The 20,541-nt window shown below is 47.7% G+C and overlaps 1 protein-coding gene across 1 annotated transcript; it reads right to left on the bottom strand.

Moving 5' to 3' along the window:
- Positions 1 to 2,469: 2,469 nt before the first annotated feature.
- Positions 2,470 to 18,546, bottom strand: LOC144893237 (protein arginine N-methyltransferase 1-like). Its single transcript, XM_078783036.1, has 10 exons — positions 18,058 to 18,546; positions 11,856 to 11,984; positions 10,887 to 11,042; positions 9,379 to 9,442; positions 6,931 to 7,073; positions 6,744 to 6,831; positions 6,491 to 6,606; positions 4,215 to 4,365; positions 3,982 to 4,106; positions 2,470 to 3,820 (listed from the first exon to the last, which is right to left on the bottom strand). The coding sequence occupies exons 1-10, from the start codon at positions 18,070 to 18,072 to the stop codon at positions 3,737 to 3,739; spliced, it is 1,071 nt and encodes a 356-aa protein (XP_078639162.1). The 5' UTR covers positions 18,073 to 18,546; the 3' UTR covers positions 2,470 to 3,736.
- Positions 18,547 to 20,541: the final 1,995 nt, after the last annotated feature.

Below are 20,541 nucleotides of genomic sequence, written 5' to 3'. Positions count from 1 at the left end.
AACAGCTGCATCGAGACGATTTCTCTTAGTTTAGAGTGCAGTGTGATTCTTGAATCAAAACACTACCACAAAAGTTAATTGCCAACTGTCATGCAAAATACCTTCCTCGGCACACCTGAACTCCGACCCACCTTCAATGCTTTCATCCGCAGCTTGATGGAGTACTGCTCTCCCTTCTGGGCTGGCTCCCCTGCCTCACTTCTTGCTCAGCTTGATGCCATAGAAACCAAGGCCTTCAAGATTATTTGGAATCTCCTGCGATGCAGCTGAGTCTAAGGGCCTATGTATTTGCCATCACAGATAGGTCAGTGGTCTCTGTCTTCTATCACCTCCTTTCCGGTCTTGCACCCTCTGCGTTTTGCAGGGCTCACACGCTCCACAAGCAACGGCAACATCCACTTGGTGAAACTCCTGAAACCCAAAATCACTGCTCACCTCCACTCATTCGTTCCTTTTTTTCCCCACTTATGGAACCAACCACCCCATTATCTCCAATCTCATCCTTCCATCCACATCTTCAAGACAGCTGTTCACCACTATCTCTGATCATCCCCCATCCAAAACCATTATCTTCCCCACTACCCCTCAGTCCTCCAGACATGCCTTATTTATCCAACTCTCCCTCTATTCTGTTCCCTCGGCCCTCATGTTGGCGTTTTTCCCCCACGTCTGTTTCTTTTGTTCTGTTGCATCCTGGTCCATTCTGTGTTCCATCTCTTCCATCCATCACCTGGTGTTGGCCTAACGGTTAGGGAGAGAGGAGAGTGTTAGCATCTTAAGCTCCTGAGTTTGAATCCCATTGAATTAACGCCAGGTGGGGTTGACTCAGCCTGTCATCTTTCCGAGGTCAGCAAAATGAGTACCAGATAACTGGTTATGGAGAGGCATTGCATCAGCGGCAGATGCGCCTACATACAAATGATGCAACCAGCAGTCAAGTGGCTGCAGATGAACCACCCACATCTCTTCCATGAGCCTCCCTCGACTTTGTATGTAAAAAAAATTGAAACAAGCCCAGAAGTCTAACATCGGCATAGCCGGGCTTGTATATTATAAACCACAAACACATATTAACTTTTTCAACAGTCGCTAATGCTGTTTATAACATTAAACAAAGAAATTTGAAGGAATCCAGACATCCATGAGGTGTTACTTGCAGAACTGAGCGAAGATCTACTGTAATCTATATACCCCACAAGGGTTGGAGGTGTGCTCATTTACCAAGCAGCTAGCTAGCACTTGCCAAGCCAGCAGTTCCTTAAGGGTTTTGAATGGAGTGCTTGCTCAAATGCTTAAACCACTTGGCGATCTCTCCACAAGAAACTTGGTAAATGAATACACACCCAATGTTCTTGAGACCGGATCAGAGAGACTGTAATCTATATACCCCAAAGAGGAATGACCTTTCCTGCCGTTCTCGAAGTGAGCGGGTGTTTACGCTGTAATGACATCATATACGTAATGACGTAGCATGACGGCCGGACACAAAACTGCCGCTACTTTAATATATATATATATATATATATATATATATATATATATATATATATATAAGATATATATTTAACCTCCAGTACGTTTGCAGTCACTACAAAGGGATTAGTGTTACGATTAGATTTACTATAATAACGTTACGTTATTATTACGAAAATATTATTTTTTTTAAACCGGGGTGAATTCCTTACTTCCACGGTTACACCGCTTCAATCCATCAACTTTCCATTCACGACATTGGGACTAAAGTGTTATGGTTATATTTACTATAATATTATTATTATTACGAAAACGATACAACTGAAACGATACCACTGTATTAAGAAACCTGGGTTTAATTTGTCCGAAGCTGACGGTGAGTCATAATGCCTAAGGCCGATACGTACTGTATTGTTGGAATTGGAAGAGACGTAACGCCAACGCGTTCGATATTTCATGGTCATTTTAACAATCGGTTTGTTTGTGTTTCACACAGAATGAAAAACGTAAAGGCAGAGCATGGCGATTGTGATATATGACAAGTTCGACAATATGTTCGGCATGAACGGCATATGAATCAAAATGGCGGTGCGTGGAGAGTCAGCAGCCGTACCAACATCAGACGTAATCCCATCACCCTGTCATGTGACCAGATTCTCAGCTCTGATTGGTATACGTTTGAGGGGACATACATACATACGGACAAACACTGTTCTAGACTGATCTGCCCGATGGGCTACACCGTAAAAATAAATAGGCCCCATCTGCACTTGCTGCAGAAGACAACGTCCTTAATGTGTAACGGAATCCAGGTTCTTCAGCAGGTTGTGACCTTCAATGCGATTAAAAAACCCCCGTTTTCACACCATTGATCAATCTGACCTTCACACCAGAAAAGACTAGACACCCACGCAGCACGCACAGCTTTCTGGGGAGGTAAATAATGCCGCGAGAACCACTCACCTGAATGACAAGTAAAGAGGAGATAAACAGGTGTTTGCAAAATAATTAAATTCCGCTTTTATTACCTTTACATCAACTGGATAAAACTAGCACATCCCTACAAAAAACGTTAAACATTGTCATAATAGAAGTTACAAGCAAGTACAAATGGTAAGGTTGGTGGAACACCGCACAACCCCATCTGTTCTGCACCGCAAGTAGAGCAAGTCCGGACTACAGTCTGAAGCATCGGCCACAAACTGAGAGTGGATGCAGCACGATTCAAAACTTTCACCGAGTTCACTTCTGACAATAATTAAAATCAGAACATCTCCAGGTAGAAAAACAAAAAGGTATGTGCAATGTGTAACACATGCAAACTTTGTAGAGAAAAAAAAGAAAAGAAAATGAATGGCCGTTACACTTTGGAGAATGTTAGAATAATTTTGAAGGGGCAAATGCATGCAAAAGAGGAACATTTTTTTATGACGCACACAGTATGTGCAAATTCATTGCCACACCACCCTCCGCCCCAACCAGGCCTCCCCTTACCTAAATTTGATGACAAGCAACAGAAAGTTCTGATATTTAAATATATCGGTTTAAGAGCCAACTATAAGCAAATAATGCCTCCGGCCACCTTTGGGGACTGAGACATGAAAAAGAATCCACAGTAATGGCGCGTTTTATACGGCCCAGATTTAAACCTTGTCTGAGCAAAGCTTCGGTACAAAACGGAAAGAGAACAGTAGTTGTGACGTCACAAAGGAAACCGCAAATATCAGGTCATCAAGTTTTACATGTCACACTTACAATGTTTCAAAGAACAGGTTTGCTTGGCTGAACTTGTTCAGCTCTACATGAGCCTGGATTTTAAAAGGTAACATTGGCCTGAGATAAAAAAAAGATCATCATCATTGGTGAGTTTGTGTCTACGGATGGCAGGGAAGACCAGAGAGGCTGACTGCAAGGCAGGGTTCACCTAGGGACCATCTACAATTTATGTATGCTGGAGAGGATTGTGTAAATTTAGAAAAGGGAGCAGAAGGATATGAACGAAGAGGGAATATGGGAGGATGTAAGAGAGTGGGGATGAGGTTAAACGAGGATGTGTCAAACACACGGGGGTGGTGGTTAGAAAAACCACCAATTTTTGTGGATGTAACGTAGATGGCCCCATAAGAGAGCCTGAAGAGGCACCAACAGTGATCAAGCAAGAGGTTGAGACAAGGATAATGCATGGATGGAATTTGAAAAAAATGGTGGATGTGAAATGGTTCGTGGGAAGGGAGTGGCTTTAGGATTCAAGAGAGGCTGTGGTTCAACGCATACGGAACTCCTGGGAGGCTGAGAGTTCACACAACTGACCCTTGAACTCAACATCCACAGTGAAGTCAAGGTCTCGCTGTTGGGAAAGGGGGAAAATGAGGGAGAATGAGGATGCTTGTATGGTAGGGACTCCTAATACCAAAGATATCATACGAAGATGTGGGCGAAAAAAGAATGGGGTGGGGTGTGAACTGTTAATGACACAGAGTGAAATAAACACTAATTGAGGTTACTTACGCTGTTTTTTGCATTGGGCCGTATTGAAATGGTGCCAAATATCTCCTCACTCGGCTTTACCGTCAGGCAGTCTTCCTTCAGATAAAACACGGTTTGTTTCCAGTGGGTGTACGGTGCGTCGGGAGCTGCGAAACACAGGAAGTTTACAAGGCACAAGTGAACAGCACATCGCACCTTCTCTTAACCCACCACGACCTCCATCCTGAACCCATACGCACTCCAACTGTGCCTACCAGTAGAAAATCCGGTGCGCTTGTGGCAGCGCGTGAACTCCACGGTAAAGTATGCAACGAGGGCATGGACGTAGTCGGCACGTCGCACTTGAAGACAGAATGGCGATGTGAAGTTTAGATCCTCCACCTTCACTGTATAGATGTCCACTTCCTGTGGATATGGGTTAATGGGAAAAAGAAAGAAAAAAAGCAGTGGTAAAGAGAAAGAAATTCTTTTTTTGCATCTTTCATACAATCCTCCACCTTGCGTGCAAAACTTAATTTAGCCACGAAAATTATCTCCAACGAAAGAGCTGGTTCGTGAATCACATACAGGAAAAAGGCATTAGGTGATATGGATGTACATTTACATGAATTACAAGGACAACTAGAACGACACTCGACAAAGCGCAAACCTTCACTAGGCTGAACAGATTATGTTTTGTATCCGCTGATAGGCCAGATCTGGATTCAGACCTGAACCAAAATGTAATCGGCTTGTTCTCGTCACTTGTCATCCCATCACTCAAGTTTAGTCATAGCCCGTCCACATCTTTTTTGAAATATCATGCTATATATCGCTTTTAGCCCGATCTCTCAATGGTAAAGAATCACTTGATAATTAAAGAATTCTCGTATATAACCACCTTTAGAGGCCATTTTTCCCCGCAAAGCAGGGGTTGGCCTTTTTCGGGCACCGTGGTTGTTGTTGTTTTTTGGTCCCCTTTTTGAAGCAATGTTTTACGGCCGGATGCCCTTCCTGACGCCAACCCTTTTTGTCGCCTTTTACGACAAACAGGGAATTACCAGTGAACTGGTACTCAAATTAGCCGACCTCGGAAGGATGACAGGCTGAGTCAACCCCCCTGGTGTTAATTCAGCGATCGACCGGGATTACGAACCCAGGATCCTAGGATCCCAAGCTGGTACCCTAGCTGCTAGCCCAACACCAGGTACCAGGCACCAGGCAACACCCAATTAAATAATTCTCGTATCTGAATCCATATTCAGATCTTCACCAAAATCTAATTGATTCGGTCTCGTCACACACACAACCTGTCCACCAAGTTTCGTTCAAATCCGTCTATAACTTATTGAGATATCCTGCTATGTATCGTTTTTGGCCCTATCTCCCAATGGTGAAGGATCACTTAAAAATTTACTTGCCAGATCCGAATCCGGATCTTCATCAAAATCTAATCATTTCGTCTTTGTCAGATGCGCTACATCTCTGCCAATTTTTGGCCGAATCTGTCCACAACTTTTTGAGATATTTTGTTCATAGACAAACAGGCAGGGGTGAAAACATAACCTCCATCCACTTTCGGTGGCGGAGATCACTAGATGGGGGAGAGGGGGTGGGGGGAGGGAGTGGGTCACACAAGGGGTGGTCTTTCACTGAGGAGAGGCTTCCGTCTGGCCACTCTGCCATAAAGCCCAGATCGGTGGAGTGTTGCAGTGATGGTTGTCCTTCTGGAAGTTTCTCCCATCTCCACACAGGATATCTGGAGCTCAGCCAGAGTGACCATCGGGTTCTTGGTCACCTCTCCTACCAAGGCCCTTCGCCCCCGATTGCTCAGTTTGGCCGGGCGGCCAGCTAGGAAGAGTCCTGGTTGTTCCAAACTTCTTCCATTTAAGAATTATGGAGGCCACTGTGCTCTTGGGAACCTTCAATGCAGCAGAAATTTTTTTGTAGGCTTCGCCAGATCTGTGCCTCGACACAATCCTGTCTCCGAGCTCTGCAGGCAGTTCCTTCGACCTCATGGCTTGGTTTTTGCTCTGATATGCATTGTCAGCTGTGAGACCTTATATAGACAGGTGTGTACCTTTCCAAATCATGTCCAATCAATTGAATTTACCACAGGTGGACTCCAATCAAGCTGTAGAAACATCTCAAAGATGATCAAGAGAAATGGGAGGCACCTGAGCTAAATTTCAAGTGTCATAGCAAAGGATCTGAATACTTATGTAAATGTGATATTTCAGTTTTTTCTTTTTAATAAATTTGCAAAACTTTCTAAAATCCTGTTTTCTCTTTGTCATTATGGGGTATTGAGTGTAGATCGATGAGGGAAAAAATGAATTTAAACGATTTCAGCATAAGGCTACAACATAACAAAATGTGAAAAACGTGAAGGGGTCTGAATACTTTCTGAATGCACTATATTTATATATATATACCCAACAAATAGTTTGTGAACATGTAAAGAGCCCTGTAAATTAAAAAAGCCCTCGACAAAAATATATATATATTTTAAAAACTATGCCTGTGTGCAGAGGGAATACAGGACACTTACCTTAACAAGGCAGGCATTGGTGACAACCTGCTTTGGTTCAACCACATCAACCAGCGGCTCTTGAATGGCTACGTCTCGTATGCAAGACATGTCAAAGCCGTACACATCCTCCCACCCTGCAATTGCAACCGAAATGGCTTTAGTACAAAAACACAACAACCCAGTCCCCCTCCCAACATGCGTACTCTCGCAGACATGGAAATGCACATCATGAGTCGAAGGAAATGGTTGCATCATTCAGGGTTCAACTTACAGTTGATCTTGTTTTCTTTGTACTGACGATCCTCTATCGCTGTGAGGTAGAGGGAAGCACGATCGGGGAAGATGGCACCCGATGGTTTCTGTCAAGAGACAGAGACAAAGCGGGCTACAGGATCGAAATAAGTTTTTTAAACAAAGTAGTCAACATATAAGCAACGGGAAATAGCTTCCTCACTCACCAGCCACTTGTCACGGGCAAAAAGGACCGTATTGAGCATCGACTCATAGAAGAGACAATATCCCATCCACTCGCTGATGATGATATCCACCTTTTCCATTGGAAGCTCCACCTCTTCTACCTTTCCCTTCACTATTGTCACAACTATGGAGAGGAGCGTGGGGGTGAAGTGAGGACAGAGGTGGTCAAGTCACAGACACCTAAAAAGTAACTTCACACAGTATATTCACACAAAAAACTTGGTTGCATTAAAAAAATAATTACACTTACTTGTACCAACTTTGATTTAAATCCCTTCACCTGTTATCAAGCATCAACTTTTTTTTTTAACCCAACATGTCCTCTGACCTCAGTGCCGAAATCTAATCAGTTCATCTTTGCATCATAATATATACTTGTACCAAGTTTGGTCAAAATCCCATCACTGGTTCACAAGTTAGCTCGGTAACAGAATTTTTGCCTATCGGGACCTCTGACCTTTGACCTCGTAATTTAATCAGTTTATTTTTACATCATTATATACACTGGTACCAAGTTTGACTTAGGTCCCTTCAGCCGTCCGTAAGTTATTGCGGTAACAAAAACCTATCACAGACGGACGGACAACCCGAAAATATTGTTGTGGTTTTGGAATAAAGGTTAATTCCCCCTCGTAGGTAGACGCACCACAACATGAAGCCTCGCAATAGTTCAGTTATTTCTTAGTAAATGTAAGCGTAGTCCTTTCCTGTGTTTAGTTTTGCGTTGAGTAGGCCAGTGAGCTTAGGTGTTCTTTTGGCACTGAAATGCCACGCGGCAGGCCTGAACAAGTCTACCGAGGCCGAAGGGAGGCGCGGCAGGAGTGGTCGGTAAGCACGAGCCGCCAATCAGGGCTCGAGGGGAGTGGCTAACCACGACGACCAGAGGCGGGGTTTGGAACATTCGAGTCGGGCCGGGGCGGAGCCATAAAACCCTGCTCTGAGCCCCCGACCTCAGTCGAGATGGGTTGAGAAAGAGTCAGTTCGCAGATGAGTCCAGAGTTCCCGGTCAGTGAGTTGAGAAAGAGTTGAGTTCCCGGTGAGAACAGTTGGGTTGAGACGGCAGTTGAGTGAGACAAGGTCGGTCAGAGTCGTGTGCACGTCAGTTCCCTGTGAGACGAGTTACAGCTCCCCGTGAGAGTGAGTTGGGTTGAGCTTGAGAACGCGAGTGGAGCTGCAGAACGAGCGAATTGAATTGCCTATGGTACACGAACTTTCCCCGTGCCCTGTGCTCTGCGCTGTATTAATCGTGCGCTCGAGAGGACGACCCATGCCGGGCCACAGACGCGCGATTTCCTCCTGCCTGCCTTCGCCTGCGTACGTGCCGCGAACATCGGAGAGCCAAGCCCGGCGAGCTGTCCCGGAGCGACCGACGGCGAAGCGCGCGAACATTCTTCTCTTCTTCTCCCCGTGTGCGTGAGTGGGCCCGTGTCTGGGATTAAGTAAGATTGATTAAGATCTGCTCTGTGTCCCCTTTCCTCCTTCATTCTGAATCATTGTACATTGTAAATAAATTGTGTTCTTCCTCTGATTTGACCGTTTAGCCTGGTGTTGGCTTAGCGGTTAGGGTGCCGGCTTGGGATCCTCGGATCCTAGGTTCGAATCCCGGTCGATCGCTGAATTAACGCCAGGGGGGTTGATTCAGCCTGTCATCCTTCCGAGGTCGGCAAATTGAGTACCAGCTTGCTGGGATGAATGATCCCGGTGTGTACCCCGGTTTAGAATAGGTGCACCGTATCCCTGCGCATCGTAAGAGGCAACCAAGGGTTGGCGTCAGGAAGGGCATCCGGCCATAAAAACATTGCCTCAAACAGGGAACCATGATCGTCATGGGGCCCGCAAGGCTAACCCCCGCTGTAGCGGGGAAAAATGGCCCTAAAACGATCATTCATTCATTTTCATTCTCTGATTTGACCGTCCTGTCCCTTCCATCCATTGGCTTCGCATGGTACGAATAGAATCGCTCAAATCGGGTTCCAATAAAGTAACAGCACGAGTCACGTGATACGCATACCGCTCGGGCATACTCGATTAAGCGTGGCTTGTGTGAGGTTCGATCCCCGCTTTCGTGGCAGCGTGGGTTAAAGGTACATGCAAATTTGTCCCAATGCCCTTTTTCACGTTTGCCCGGAAGTGGCGATTCGGCCTCGTGGACCCGAAGACCCAGGGGAAAAAAGGGGTTTAATCCCCCCTTTGTAACGGAAACGGGCTTCGGGAGATCCGCAACAATATAATGCCTCCGGCGACTTCGTCAATAGGAATAAAACGATTCCACTGCAATTCCGATTTCAAAGAGATTTAACAAACACTTGGGGATACAAGGTAGACGGCTCAGAATCGAAACATCACGAGCCAATCGCAGATGACATGTAAACCAAATGGAATCTGCAAGCGATAATGTAAACATGCACACAGCACATACACAGCCTCACCATGCTCCATGTTGTTTGCCTGCACGATTTTCTGAGAGTAGTCTGCAATGTTAGAGCACTCGATCTACAGGAATGGGAAGCGAGTGTGACAGGCAAATGGACATAAAGACACACATCTGTATCTGTATGACAAACGAGCATAAACATACCGAACAACAACGATGGGTCAAACACCTGTTGGAGGACCATTCGGTAACTCTCACGGCGCTGCAACCATAATCCTCCAGCATCGCACCGATCCCATAGAAGCCATTCGTTTTTCATAAAATGTCACCAATTAACAGATCCTGGAAGAAGAGATGCAACCAAACAAGTCCTTGGTTCGAGTTTGAGAGAGTTGCTCAAAGACTGCACCAGGACTCTGTTGCAGGCATTCATTTCTGGCCAATGGAAATGAAACCTAACTGACCTCGTGGGAAATCGAAAGAACAGTATCCGAGACAGAAACATCCCATGCTGTTGCAACGTGCTGGTGTTTCAAGCCTCGTCTAGCAGCTCAATGGTCCAAATGAATCAAAACGAGATTATATTTCAAGGAATTTCAAATTTATTTATTTATTTATTTATTTCACCTTGACGTCAATAATTTTGCTTCCAATGATCGAGCTAACTCATCTGGATAATATTCTCCCACCAACTTACAAATTACATGGATAAGTCCTACAACTCTTCATCCCAGTCAAAGGAACGACAGATTCTTTAAGTGGTAGACATTCTGCATTTTACCAAAACCGCCCTCTCCCTCTCCACCTCCGCAAGTCCAGAAAATCTCCCTGCCCCCCACCTCCCCTCCCCATCCACTTCATCCCCGAGCGAGGGTGGCAAAAGTAACGCCTCGCAATCCTGCACCAAGGTAAGAACTGTAGCCCGTTAGAAACTGCTGGCAACTGGGGGCATGTCGAGAAGCTCGACAGAGGACCAATTGGCGCGTGATCACGAGGTAAAGAAAGCCAAGGGTGGAGACAGTTCACCGCAGTTTGGGATGAGCCGTTCAGGGGAGAGGAGCTCAAGAGAGGGTCAGCACCACGCAGCTCAGGGCACAGGACAAAGAGAGGGAGACAGGATTCTGCAATGCTGGACAAGTGCACACACTCCGAGAGGCTATGAAGCCCAGACACGGTCCGCGAGTCCATCTCTTTCCATCAGAGCAACGCCTTCCCCTCAAACCACCAGCATCAACTCCAGTGTTGCTTTCAACACCAAACCAGCAAATGACTTCCTCACACCCCACGACGACACTCAACTGCTTTTACCCATCCAAACTAAAAACACCAAAGGCTGTTTTTTCTTATCAATCATCGACCCGCTTTACGCGCTGATAGTATAAACCATTGAACTACCATCGACAAGAACCTCAGCACAAGTACACAACCATCGGCAGCAGCTCGGGCATGTTGTCTTTGCCAGAAGGAGGAATGGGAATGAGTTTCTCAAATTCAATAAAGCATTATATATATGATATGCCTTGGTACCTTTCTTAGGAAATAAGAGGGAATCTACTGCCTTACCCCAAAGACACAGCGTGCACCGGCCTTGGCAGCAAACATGCAGAGGATGCCCGTCCCACTGCCAACATCCAGGACAACCTTATCTCTGAACAGGTGGCGGTTGTGGTACATCGCATTGCGGTAGGTACGTGTTCTCACCTCGTCCTTGAGCATTTCCTACCGAAGAGGACAAAACAGGTACCAATCGTGAACGTTAACTCAATAATCCAAGGGAATCTTAAGAGGATTCCGAAAAGGTTCATGGAATGAGATACTAACAGATCGAGAAACTTCAGTCCTTTATCGTTCAATTTCTTTTGTGTTTTTTTGTTTGCCAATTAGACATACTTGGGTATTCAAAACTAATATAAAAAGTTTCAGTTTTGTGGACTGTAGTATAAAAATTTTAAAAACCACCTTTAGAGGCCATTTTTCCCCGCAAAGCGGGGGTTGGCCTTTTTCGGGCACCGTGGTTGTTGTTGTTTTTCGGTCCCCTTTTTGAAGCAATGTTTTACGGCCGGATGCCCTTCCTGACGCCAACCCTTTTTGCCGCCTTTTTTTAACGACAAACAGGGGATTACCAGTGAACTGGTACTCAATTAGCCGACCTCGGAAGGATGACAGGCTGAGTCAACCCCCCTGGCGTTAATTCAGCGATCAACCGGGATTCGAACCCAGGATCCTAGGATCCTAAGCCGGCACCCTAGCCGCTAGCCCAACACCAGGGATCCAGGGACTGTAGTATCTTGTTCTGAAAACTTTGACCGTCCCCCATATTTAAACAAATGGTCAGACATCATCCCAATAGAAGACCAATTCATCTCATGTCACCACCCAAAATCTTTTCAACCCCTCCCACCGGGAATTTTCGCCGATCGGAAACATCCACTTTAATTCCACTCGTGAGGCCTTAACAACATTTCCACGTGTTACTGAGATGAAGGAAACGAGGAAGAGTTCAGCGAGTTTGAACGTGAGCTGCATCCATACCTCGTGGATACCAAAATGTGCATAAGAGTCAAAGTAGTAGTCCCTCGAGGTCATGTCATCAGCAGAGCCTTTCTCTCCAGCTTCTGAGCCTGAAGCCTGAGCCTCCTCGATCATGGGCAATGGAATCTGCTGCTCAAAACAAGTACAAGATGGCGTTACTTGAAGAGGTACATATCGGACTAATTTTCTTACCCACTAACGAGTACTGGAACTATCATATAGTGTTTATTTTAAGAATGATTTACTGTGACCTTTCATTAAATAACGACATTATATTGAATGTCTGGGTGGAGAAAAGGAAAATGTCAACAGGAATGATGAGAACAGGAAAGTCCAAAGAAGAAGACAGTGAAAGGGAGAATAAGGAAGGTGGAAGGAAAACATATGTGCGGAGAGGGGGTGAAGAAGAGAGGATCAAGCAGGGCTAGGTTTAAAAGGAATGAAGTCGAAAGAGGCAGTCAAGAGGATGGGGGTGGGAGCAAGTGGGTGAATATGGGAGAGGGATGGAGTGGGTGAAGATGGTGAGGGGGGGGAGTGGGTGAAGATGGTGGTAGTGGGTGAATATGGTGGTAGTGGGTGAATATGGTGTTAGTGGGTGAATATGGTGGTAGTGGGTGAATATGGTGGTAGTGGGTGAATATGGTGGTAGTGGGTGAATAAGGGGTTTGTGGGTGAATATGGTGGTAGTGGGTGAATATGGTGGTAGTGGGTGAATATGGTGGTAGTGGGTGAATATGGTGGTAGTGGGTGAATATGGTGGTAGTGGGTGAATATGGTGGTAGTGGGTGAATATGGTGGTAGTGGGTGAATAAGGGGTTAGTGGGTGAATATGGAGGTAGTGGGTGAATATGGTGGTAGTGGGTGCATATGGTGGTAGTGGGTGAATGAATATGGGGAGAGTGGGTGAATATGGGGAGAGTGGGTGAATATGGGGAGAGTGGGTGAATATGGGGAGAGTGGGTGAATATGGGGAGAGTGGGTGAATATGGGGAGAGTGGGTGAATATGGGGAGAGTGGATGAATATGGGGAGAGTGGGTGAATATGGGGAGAGTGGGTGAATATGGGGAGAGTGGGTGCATATGGGGAGAGTGGGTGCATATGGGGAGAGTGGGTGCATATGGGGAGAGTGGGTGCATATGGGGAGAGTGGGTGCATATGGGGAGAGTGGGTGCATATGGGGAGAGTGGGTGAATATGGGGAGAGTGGGTGAATATGGGGAGAGTGGGTGAATATGAGGAGAGTGGGTGAATATGAGGAGAGTGGGTGAATATGGGGAGAGTGGGTGAATATGGGGAGAGTGGGTGAATATGGGGAGAGTGGGTGAATATGGGGAGAGTGGGTGAATATGGGGAGAGTGGGTGAATATGGGGAGAGTGGGTGAATATGGGGAGAGTGGGTGAATATGGGGAGAGTGGGTGAATATGGGGAGAGTGGGTGAATATGGGGAGAGTGGGTGAATATGGGGAGAGTGGGTGAATATGGGGAGAGTGGGTGAATATGGGGAGAGTGGGTGAATATGGGGAGAGTGGGTGAATATGGGGAGAGTGGGTGAATATGGGGAGAGTGGGTGAATATGGGGAGAGTGGGTGAATATGGGGAGAGTGGGTGAATATGGGGAGAGTGGGTGAATATGGGGAGAGTGGGTGAATATGGGGAGAGTGGGTGAATATGGGGAGAGTGGGTGAATATGGGGAGAGTGGGTGAATATGGGGAGAGTGGGTGAATATGGGGAGAGTGGGTGAATATGGGGAGAGTGGGTGAATATGGGGAGAGTGGGTGAATATGGGGAGAGTGGGTGAATATGGGGAGAGTGGGTGAATATGGGGAGAGTGGGTGAATATGGGGAGAGTGGGTGAATATGGGGAGAGTGGGTGAATATGGGGAGAGTGGGTGAATATGGGGAGAGTGGGTGAATATGGGGAGAGTGGGTGAATATGGGGAGAGTGGGTGAATATGGGGAGAGTGGGTGAATATGGGGAGCGTGGGTGAATATGGGGAGAGTGGGTGAATATGGGGAGAGTGGGTGAATATGGGGAGAGTGGGTGAATATGGGGAGAGTGGGTGAATATGGGGAGAGTGGGTGAATATGGGGAGAGTGGGTGAATATGGGGAGAGTGGGTGAATATGGGGAGAGTGGGTGAATATGGGGAGAGTGGGTGAATATGGGGAGAGTGGGTGAATATGGGGAGAGTGGGTGAATATGGGGAGAGTGGGTGAATATCGGCAGAGTGGGTTTGACGGGAGCCAAGGTTGAATATGTGTGAGTGGGGGGAATGGGTGAATATTAGGAGTGGGGGGAATGGGTGAATATTAGGAGTGGGGGGAATGGGTGAATATTAGGAGTGGGGGGAATGGGTGAATATTAGGAGTGGGGGGAATGGGTGAATATTAGGAGTGGGGGGAATGGGTGAATATTAGGAGTGGGGGGAATGGGTGAATATTAGGAGTGGGGGGAATGGGTGAATATTAGGAGTGGGGGGAATGGGTGAATATTAGGAGCGGGGGAATGGGTGAATATTAGGAGTGGGGGGAATGGGTGAATATTAGGAGTGGGGGGAATGGGTGAATATTAGGAGTGGGGGGAATGGGTGAATATTAGGAGTGGGGGGAATGGGTGAATATTAGGAGTGGGGGGAATGGGTGAATATTAGGAGTGGGGGGAATGGGTGAATATTAGGAGTGGGGGGAATGGGTGAATATTAGGAGTGGGGGGAATGGGTGAATATTAGGAGTGGGGGGAATGGGTGAATATTAGGAGTGGGGGGAATGGGTGAATATTAGGAGTGGGGGGAATGGGTGAATATTAGGAGTGGGGGAATGGGTGAATATTAGGAGTGGGGGGAATGGGTGAATATTAGGAGTGGGGGAATGGGTGAATATTAGGAGTGGGGGGAATGGGTGAATATTAGGAGTGAGGGGAATGGGTGAATATTGGGTTGGTGGGTGAATACGGCGGCGGTGGGTGAATACGGCGGCGGTGGGTGAATACGGCGGCGGTGGGTGAATACGGCGGGGGTGGGTGAATACGGCGGGGGTGGGTGAATACGGCGGCGGTGGGTGAATACGGCGGGGGTGGGTGAATACGGCGGGGGTGGGTGAATACGGCGGGGGTGGGTGAATACGGCGGCGGTGGGTGAATACGGCGGCGGTGGGTGAATACGGCGGCGGTGGGTGAATACGGCGGCGGTGGGTGAATACGGCGGCGGTGGGTGAATACGGCGGCGGTGGGTGAATACGGCGGCGGTGGGTGAATACGGCGGCGGTGGGTGAATACGGCGGCGGTGGGTGAATACGGCGGCGGTGGGTGAATACGGCGGCGGTGGGTGAATACGGCGGCGGTGGGTGAATACGGCGGCGGTGGGTGAATACGGCGGCGGTGGGTGAATACGGCGGCGGTGGGTGAATACGGCGGCGGTGGGTGAATACGGCGGCGGTGGGTGAATACGGCGGCGGTGGGTGAATACGGCGGCGGTGGGTGAATACGGCGGCGGTGGGTGAATACGGCGGCGGTGGGTGAATACGGCGGCGGTGGGTGAATACGGCGGCGGTGGGTGAATACGGCGGCGGTGGGTGAATACGGCGGCGGTGGGTGAATACGGCGGCGGTGGGTGAATACGGCGGCGGTGGGTGAATACGGCGGCGGTGGGTGAATACGGAGGCGGTGGGTGAATACGGCGGCGGTGGGTGAATACGGCGGCGGTGGGTGAATACGGCGGCGGTGAGTGAATACGGCGGCGGTGAGTGAATACGGCGGCGGTGGGTGAATACGGGGGCGGTGGGTGAATACGGCGGCGGTGGGTGAATACGGGGGCGGTGGGTGAATACGGGGGCGGTGGGTGAATACGGGGGCGGTGGGTGAATACGGGGGCGGTGGGTGAATACGGGGGCGGTGGGTGAATCTGGGGGTGGTGGGTGAATCTGGGGGTGGTGGTTGAATCTGGGGTAGTGGGTGAATCTGGGGGTGGTGGGTGATCTGGGGGTAGTGGGTGAATCTGGGGGTAGTGGGTGAATCTGGGGGTAGTGGGTGAATCTGGGGGTAGTGGGTGAATATGGGGGTAGTGGGTGAATATGGGGGTAGTGGGTGAATCGGGGGATAGTGGGTGAATATTGGGAAGGAGGGGATGGGTGAATATGGAATTGGTGGGTGAATATGGGGAGGGAGGGGATGGGTGAATATGGGATTGGTGGGTGAATATGGGGAGGCAGGGCATGGGTGAATATGTGGGAGTGGAGGGAATGGGTGAATATGTGGGAGTGGAGGGAATGGGTGAATATGTGGGAGTGGAGGGAATGGGTGAATATGTGGGAGTGGAGGGAATGGGTGAATATGTGGGAGTGGAGGGAATGGGTGAATATGTGGGAGTGGAGGGAATGGGTGAATATGTGGGAGTGGAGGGAATGGGTGAATATGGTGTTGGTGGGTCAATATGGCGGTAGTGGGTGAATATAGGGAGGCGGAGAAGGGGTGAATATTGGGAGTGGAGGGAATGGGTGAATATGGCAGTCGTGGGTGAATGTGGGGATTGTAGGTGAATATGGGGATTGTGGGTGAATATGGGGATTGTGGGTGAATATGGGGATTGTGGGTGAATATGGGGATTGTGGGTGTATATGGGGATTGTGGGTGAATATGGGGGTTGTGGGTGAATATGGGGGTTGTGGGTGAATATGGGGGTTGTGGGTGAATATGGGGTTGTGGGCGAATATGGGGGTTGTGGGCGAATATGGGGGTTGTGGGCGAATATGGGGGTTGTGGGCGAATATGGGGGTTGTGGGCGAATATGGGGGTTGTGGGCGAATATGGGGGTTGTGGGCGAATATGGGGGTTGTGGGCGAATATGGGGGTTGTGGGCGAATATGGGGGTTGTGGGCGAATATGGGGGTTGTGGGCGAATATGGGGGTTGTGAGCGAATATGGGGGTTGTGGGCGAATATGGGGGTTGTGGTCGAATATGGGGGTTGTGGGCGAATATGGGGGTTGTGGGCGAATATGGGGGTTGTGGGCGAATATGGGGGTTGTGGGCGAATATGGGGGTTGTGGGCGAATATGGGGGTTGTGGGCGAATATGGGGGTTGTGGGCGAATATGGGGGTTGTGGGCGAATATGGGGGTTGTGGGTGAATATGGGGGTTGTGGGTGAATATGGGGTGGGGGTGAGGAGTAGATGGGGGGTGAGGAGTAGATAGGGGGTGAGGAGTAGATAGGGGGTAAGTAGCTGATGGGGGGTGAGGAGTAGGTGGGGGGTGAGGAGTAGGTGGGGGGTGAGGAGTAGGTGGGGGTGAGGAGTGGGTGAGGAGTAGGTGGGGGTGAGGAGTAGGTGGGGGGTGAGGAGTAGGTGGGGGTGAGGAGTAGGTGGGGGTGAGGAGTAGGTGGGGGTGAGGAGTAGGTGGGGGGGTGAGGAGTAGGTGGGGGGGTGAGGAGTAGGTGGGGGGTGAGGAGTAGGTGGGGGGGGTGAGGAGTAGGTGGGGGGGGTGAGGAGTAGGTGGGGGTGAGGAGTAGGTGGGGGTGAGGAGTAGGTGGGGGTGAGGAGTAGGTGGGGGGTGAGGAGTAGGTGGGGGGTGAGGAGTAGGTGGGGGGTGAGGAGTAGGTGGGGCGTGAGGAGTAGGTGGGGGGTGAGGAGTAGGTGGGGGGGTGAGGAGTAGGTGGGGGGTGAGGAGTAGGTGGGGGGTGAGGAGTAGGTGGGGGGTGAGGAGTAGGTGGGGGTGAGGAGTAGGTGGGGGTGAGGAGTAGGTGGGGGGTGAGGAGTAGGTGGGGGGTGAGGAGTAGGTGGGGGGTGAGGAGTAGGTGGGGCATGAGAAGTAGGTGGGGGGGGGGGTGAGAAGTAGGTGGGGGGTGTGGGAAGTAGGTGGGGTGGGGTGAGAAGTAGGTGGGGGTTGAGAAGTAGGTGGGGGGTGAGGAGTAGGCGGGGGGTGAGGTTAACAAAATAAAAAATTAAGATTAACGAGAAGGGGAAAAAATGACTTTAAGCTAACAAGAATATATTTCCACGATCGTGAAAGCCGAAGAATACGTGAGACACGAAGAAACTGTGAGGTTAACAAATGAGGAGGAAGGAAGCTTTAAAATAAGGCGAAAAAGAGAGCATTTCGAGGAGTTTGTGAAGATAAATATCAGCGCACTTGCGATGATTATATAATAATACCTAAAGTAAGATCAACAGTGTGGTGAGAATGGTGAGGGACCTGGGTTAATCAAGCTCACCACGTTCGCAGCCATTTTCTTCCCACGTGGGATCCGACTCTTGAGGAAGAAAAGCTGAGCCGAGCTCGACTTGCCGTTCGTCAGCCCAGACCAATCGAGCACCGAGACAATCGAAGAATCTTCCTCTTCAGAGTTTCTTCTTCATCTTCTTCCGGCGAATTTTAATTCATTATTATAACTTATCCATCCGGGTTGATTTTATCTCCTGACTGTATATAATTCTAAGTTTTCTCCTCTTTGAAGATTTTTTTTTAACCTTGGATTTAATGTTTAATTTTTTTTGTTTGTTTAACACGAGGAGGGTTGGTTACTCGATGGTGACTGGGTTCGCTTTTTGGTAATCATGCGCGGGCGCAATGTATGGATCTTGATTTACTTGGAAATAATCAATGAAATGAAATGAAATGAAAGTTATTCGTGTTCGAACAGTACGAAGCTTCGCGTTTTTCAAAACTGTGCTGAAGAAGATTTGTTACCCTGCGATCCGGAAGTGAAAGCGGGGTTATGCGAGCACGTGCGTACGTGTCGTATGTACGCCTTACGTGTCTCCATTTTTAAAAAAATCATTTTCTCGGCAAACGTTGGTACGATTAGCCCGAATTTTTCACCATAGTGTGTATGCGTCTACCTATGTGAATTTTTTTTAGGGAAAATTATGACGTCATAGGTCACGTGGTACGGCCTTCTCTTGGATTGAAATCGCTGCATTGAAAAACTTTAAATGTGGCTCATTGCAAATAACTCCGCATCGGATAGGGAATAAGTGCCGTTAACGATGACGTCATAATACGACAAGTAGTCAACAGTTTGAAATTTCTTCAGCGTCATCTTCGCAACAAATATATTAACGGTAATTTTATGACGTCATCAGTCACGTGGCCTGGCAGCCATATTGGATATTTGGACTCCTGGTCTCCCAGATAGCTCAGATGGCAGAGTACTGGTACGGTTTTCCAGAGGATCTGGGTTCGATTCCTGGTCTGGGCATGTAATTTTCCCACATATATCAATTTAATTATTTGATCCTGTTCATTAATGTAATTTAATTATTTAAAGACATCATGCACCAAATAGCATCATTCATCAATAACTTGCCCCAGGTGCCCTTTCCCAACATTTTGATACCATTTGTAATCTTATCTGACGTATGTTGACATGTATGTGCCCCCATTTTAATCACTGACCCTCAAATTACGATTCTCGCAAATTTTGCGACTAAAATTGGAATGCGACGCAGATGCCAATATGATTCAAAGTTTGGTGACCCAATGACTCTTTTGACTAAGTAGTTACCATATGGTACACAAAGGTGGTAATTCCAACCACACAATATTATGCTACATTGGTGCTTTGAGCAGAGTATTCCCAGAAAATGACAATCAATTTCCACTGGAAAAGAAAAATACACTGGACAATCATGGTGTTCCACTGGAAGATTTGTCATCTGGGCATAGTATGCTGGTAAATATCGAGCATAGTTCACTTTGTCATAGGTGAAACACCAAGGGATCACGGATTGTATGACTGCGACATGTAACTGTCAGTTCCTTTCTCAGGCAGTAGGGCAAGGTAGATTGTTTCGACAATATCCACGTATGACATCCAGAATGCTGACAAATCTCCATTGTCATGACTAGCAACGGTACCCGCCCTATGGGCGGGGCTTCAATTGGGAGGCCCAATTGAAAAGGCAAAATATCAAAAATTGAAGGCTTTTTTATTTTAAACGATTTATATAAACATCCTCTAAATAATATCACATGCAAATCGTCAAAATCTAAACAGTATTTGTAGAATTTCAATAAAAGCCACATCACTTCATATCGGTAAATATTATTCCATCGTGTTTGGAAAATTGGAAATTGGGAAAATTGGGAAAAAAAAATTGGAAAAACAATATAGCCTATTTTACTTCAGGGGGTCCCAGGATTACCCACCCAAAATTTCGTTGCGATTGGTTCAGCCGTTTTTGCGGTACCTGGGAACGGACAGACGGACAGACATTTGGTGAATTATAGTAAGATGAAGATGCTCCAAGAATTCCTTCCAAAGAGCATGCTGCCCTTTAAAACTGGGTCTTGCAACAGAGCATGGGAGTTCCATTGGTGCAGATCAATGACAGTGTCATTCATTTTTTCTAAGAATGAGGTTACAGTATGAGCATTGTCCTGCCTATTGTTTTCCACCCAAGGAATGAATTCAATCCACGTGAGTCTCATAAACGCTTCATATATACACTTGTGCATGCGGACTGCTCGATTATACATCTTTCCATCCAAAACTCTATTTATTGAACCTTCTGTGATGATGTCTGCTTATATGCATAAGTCCTGAAGGCCAGCATCTTTGAATCATGCCACGTGACCGATGACATCATAATTATCATTAAAATATTATACAGGAGGAAGCGCTCTTATGGTAAAAATATTTTGTCCATCAGACCACCAACAGTTGCAGAGAAAAAAATTCATACTGATCGGATGA

Source organism: Myxine glutinosa, chromosome 8, assembly GCF_964187855.1.
Source record: "Myxine glutinosa chromosome 8, kmMyxGlut1.1, whole genome shotgun sequence".
In the NCBI taxonomy this organism is placed as follows: domain Eukaryota; kingdom Metazoa; phylum Chordata; class Myxini; order Myxiniformes; family Myxinidae; genus Myxine; species Myxine glutinosa.
The sequence above is the reverse complement of the archived record's forward strand: the minus strand, read 5'-3'. Positions and strand labels throughout refer to the sequence as shown.

Coding starts and splice junctions, on each gene's coding strand:
- LOC144893237 (XM_078783036.1), bottom strand. Junction 9,443..10,886: donor GTGCACGCTGTGTCTTTGGG/GTAAGGCAGTAG, acceptor CCATTCCTGTAG/ATCGAGTGCTCTAACATTGC. Junction 4,107..4,214: donor GCGCACCGGATTTTCTACTG/GTAGGCACAGTT, acceptor TGTGTTTCGCAG/CTCCCGACGCACCGTACACC.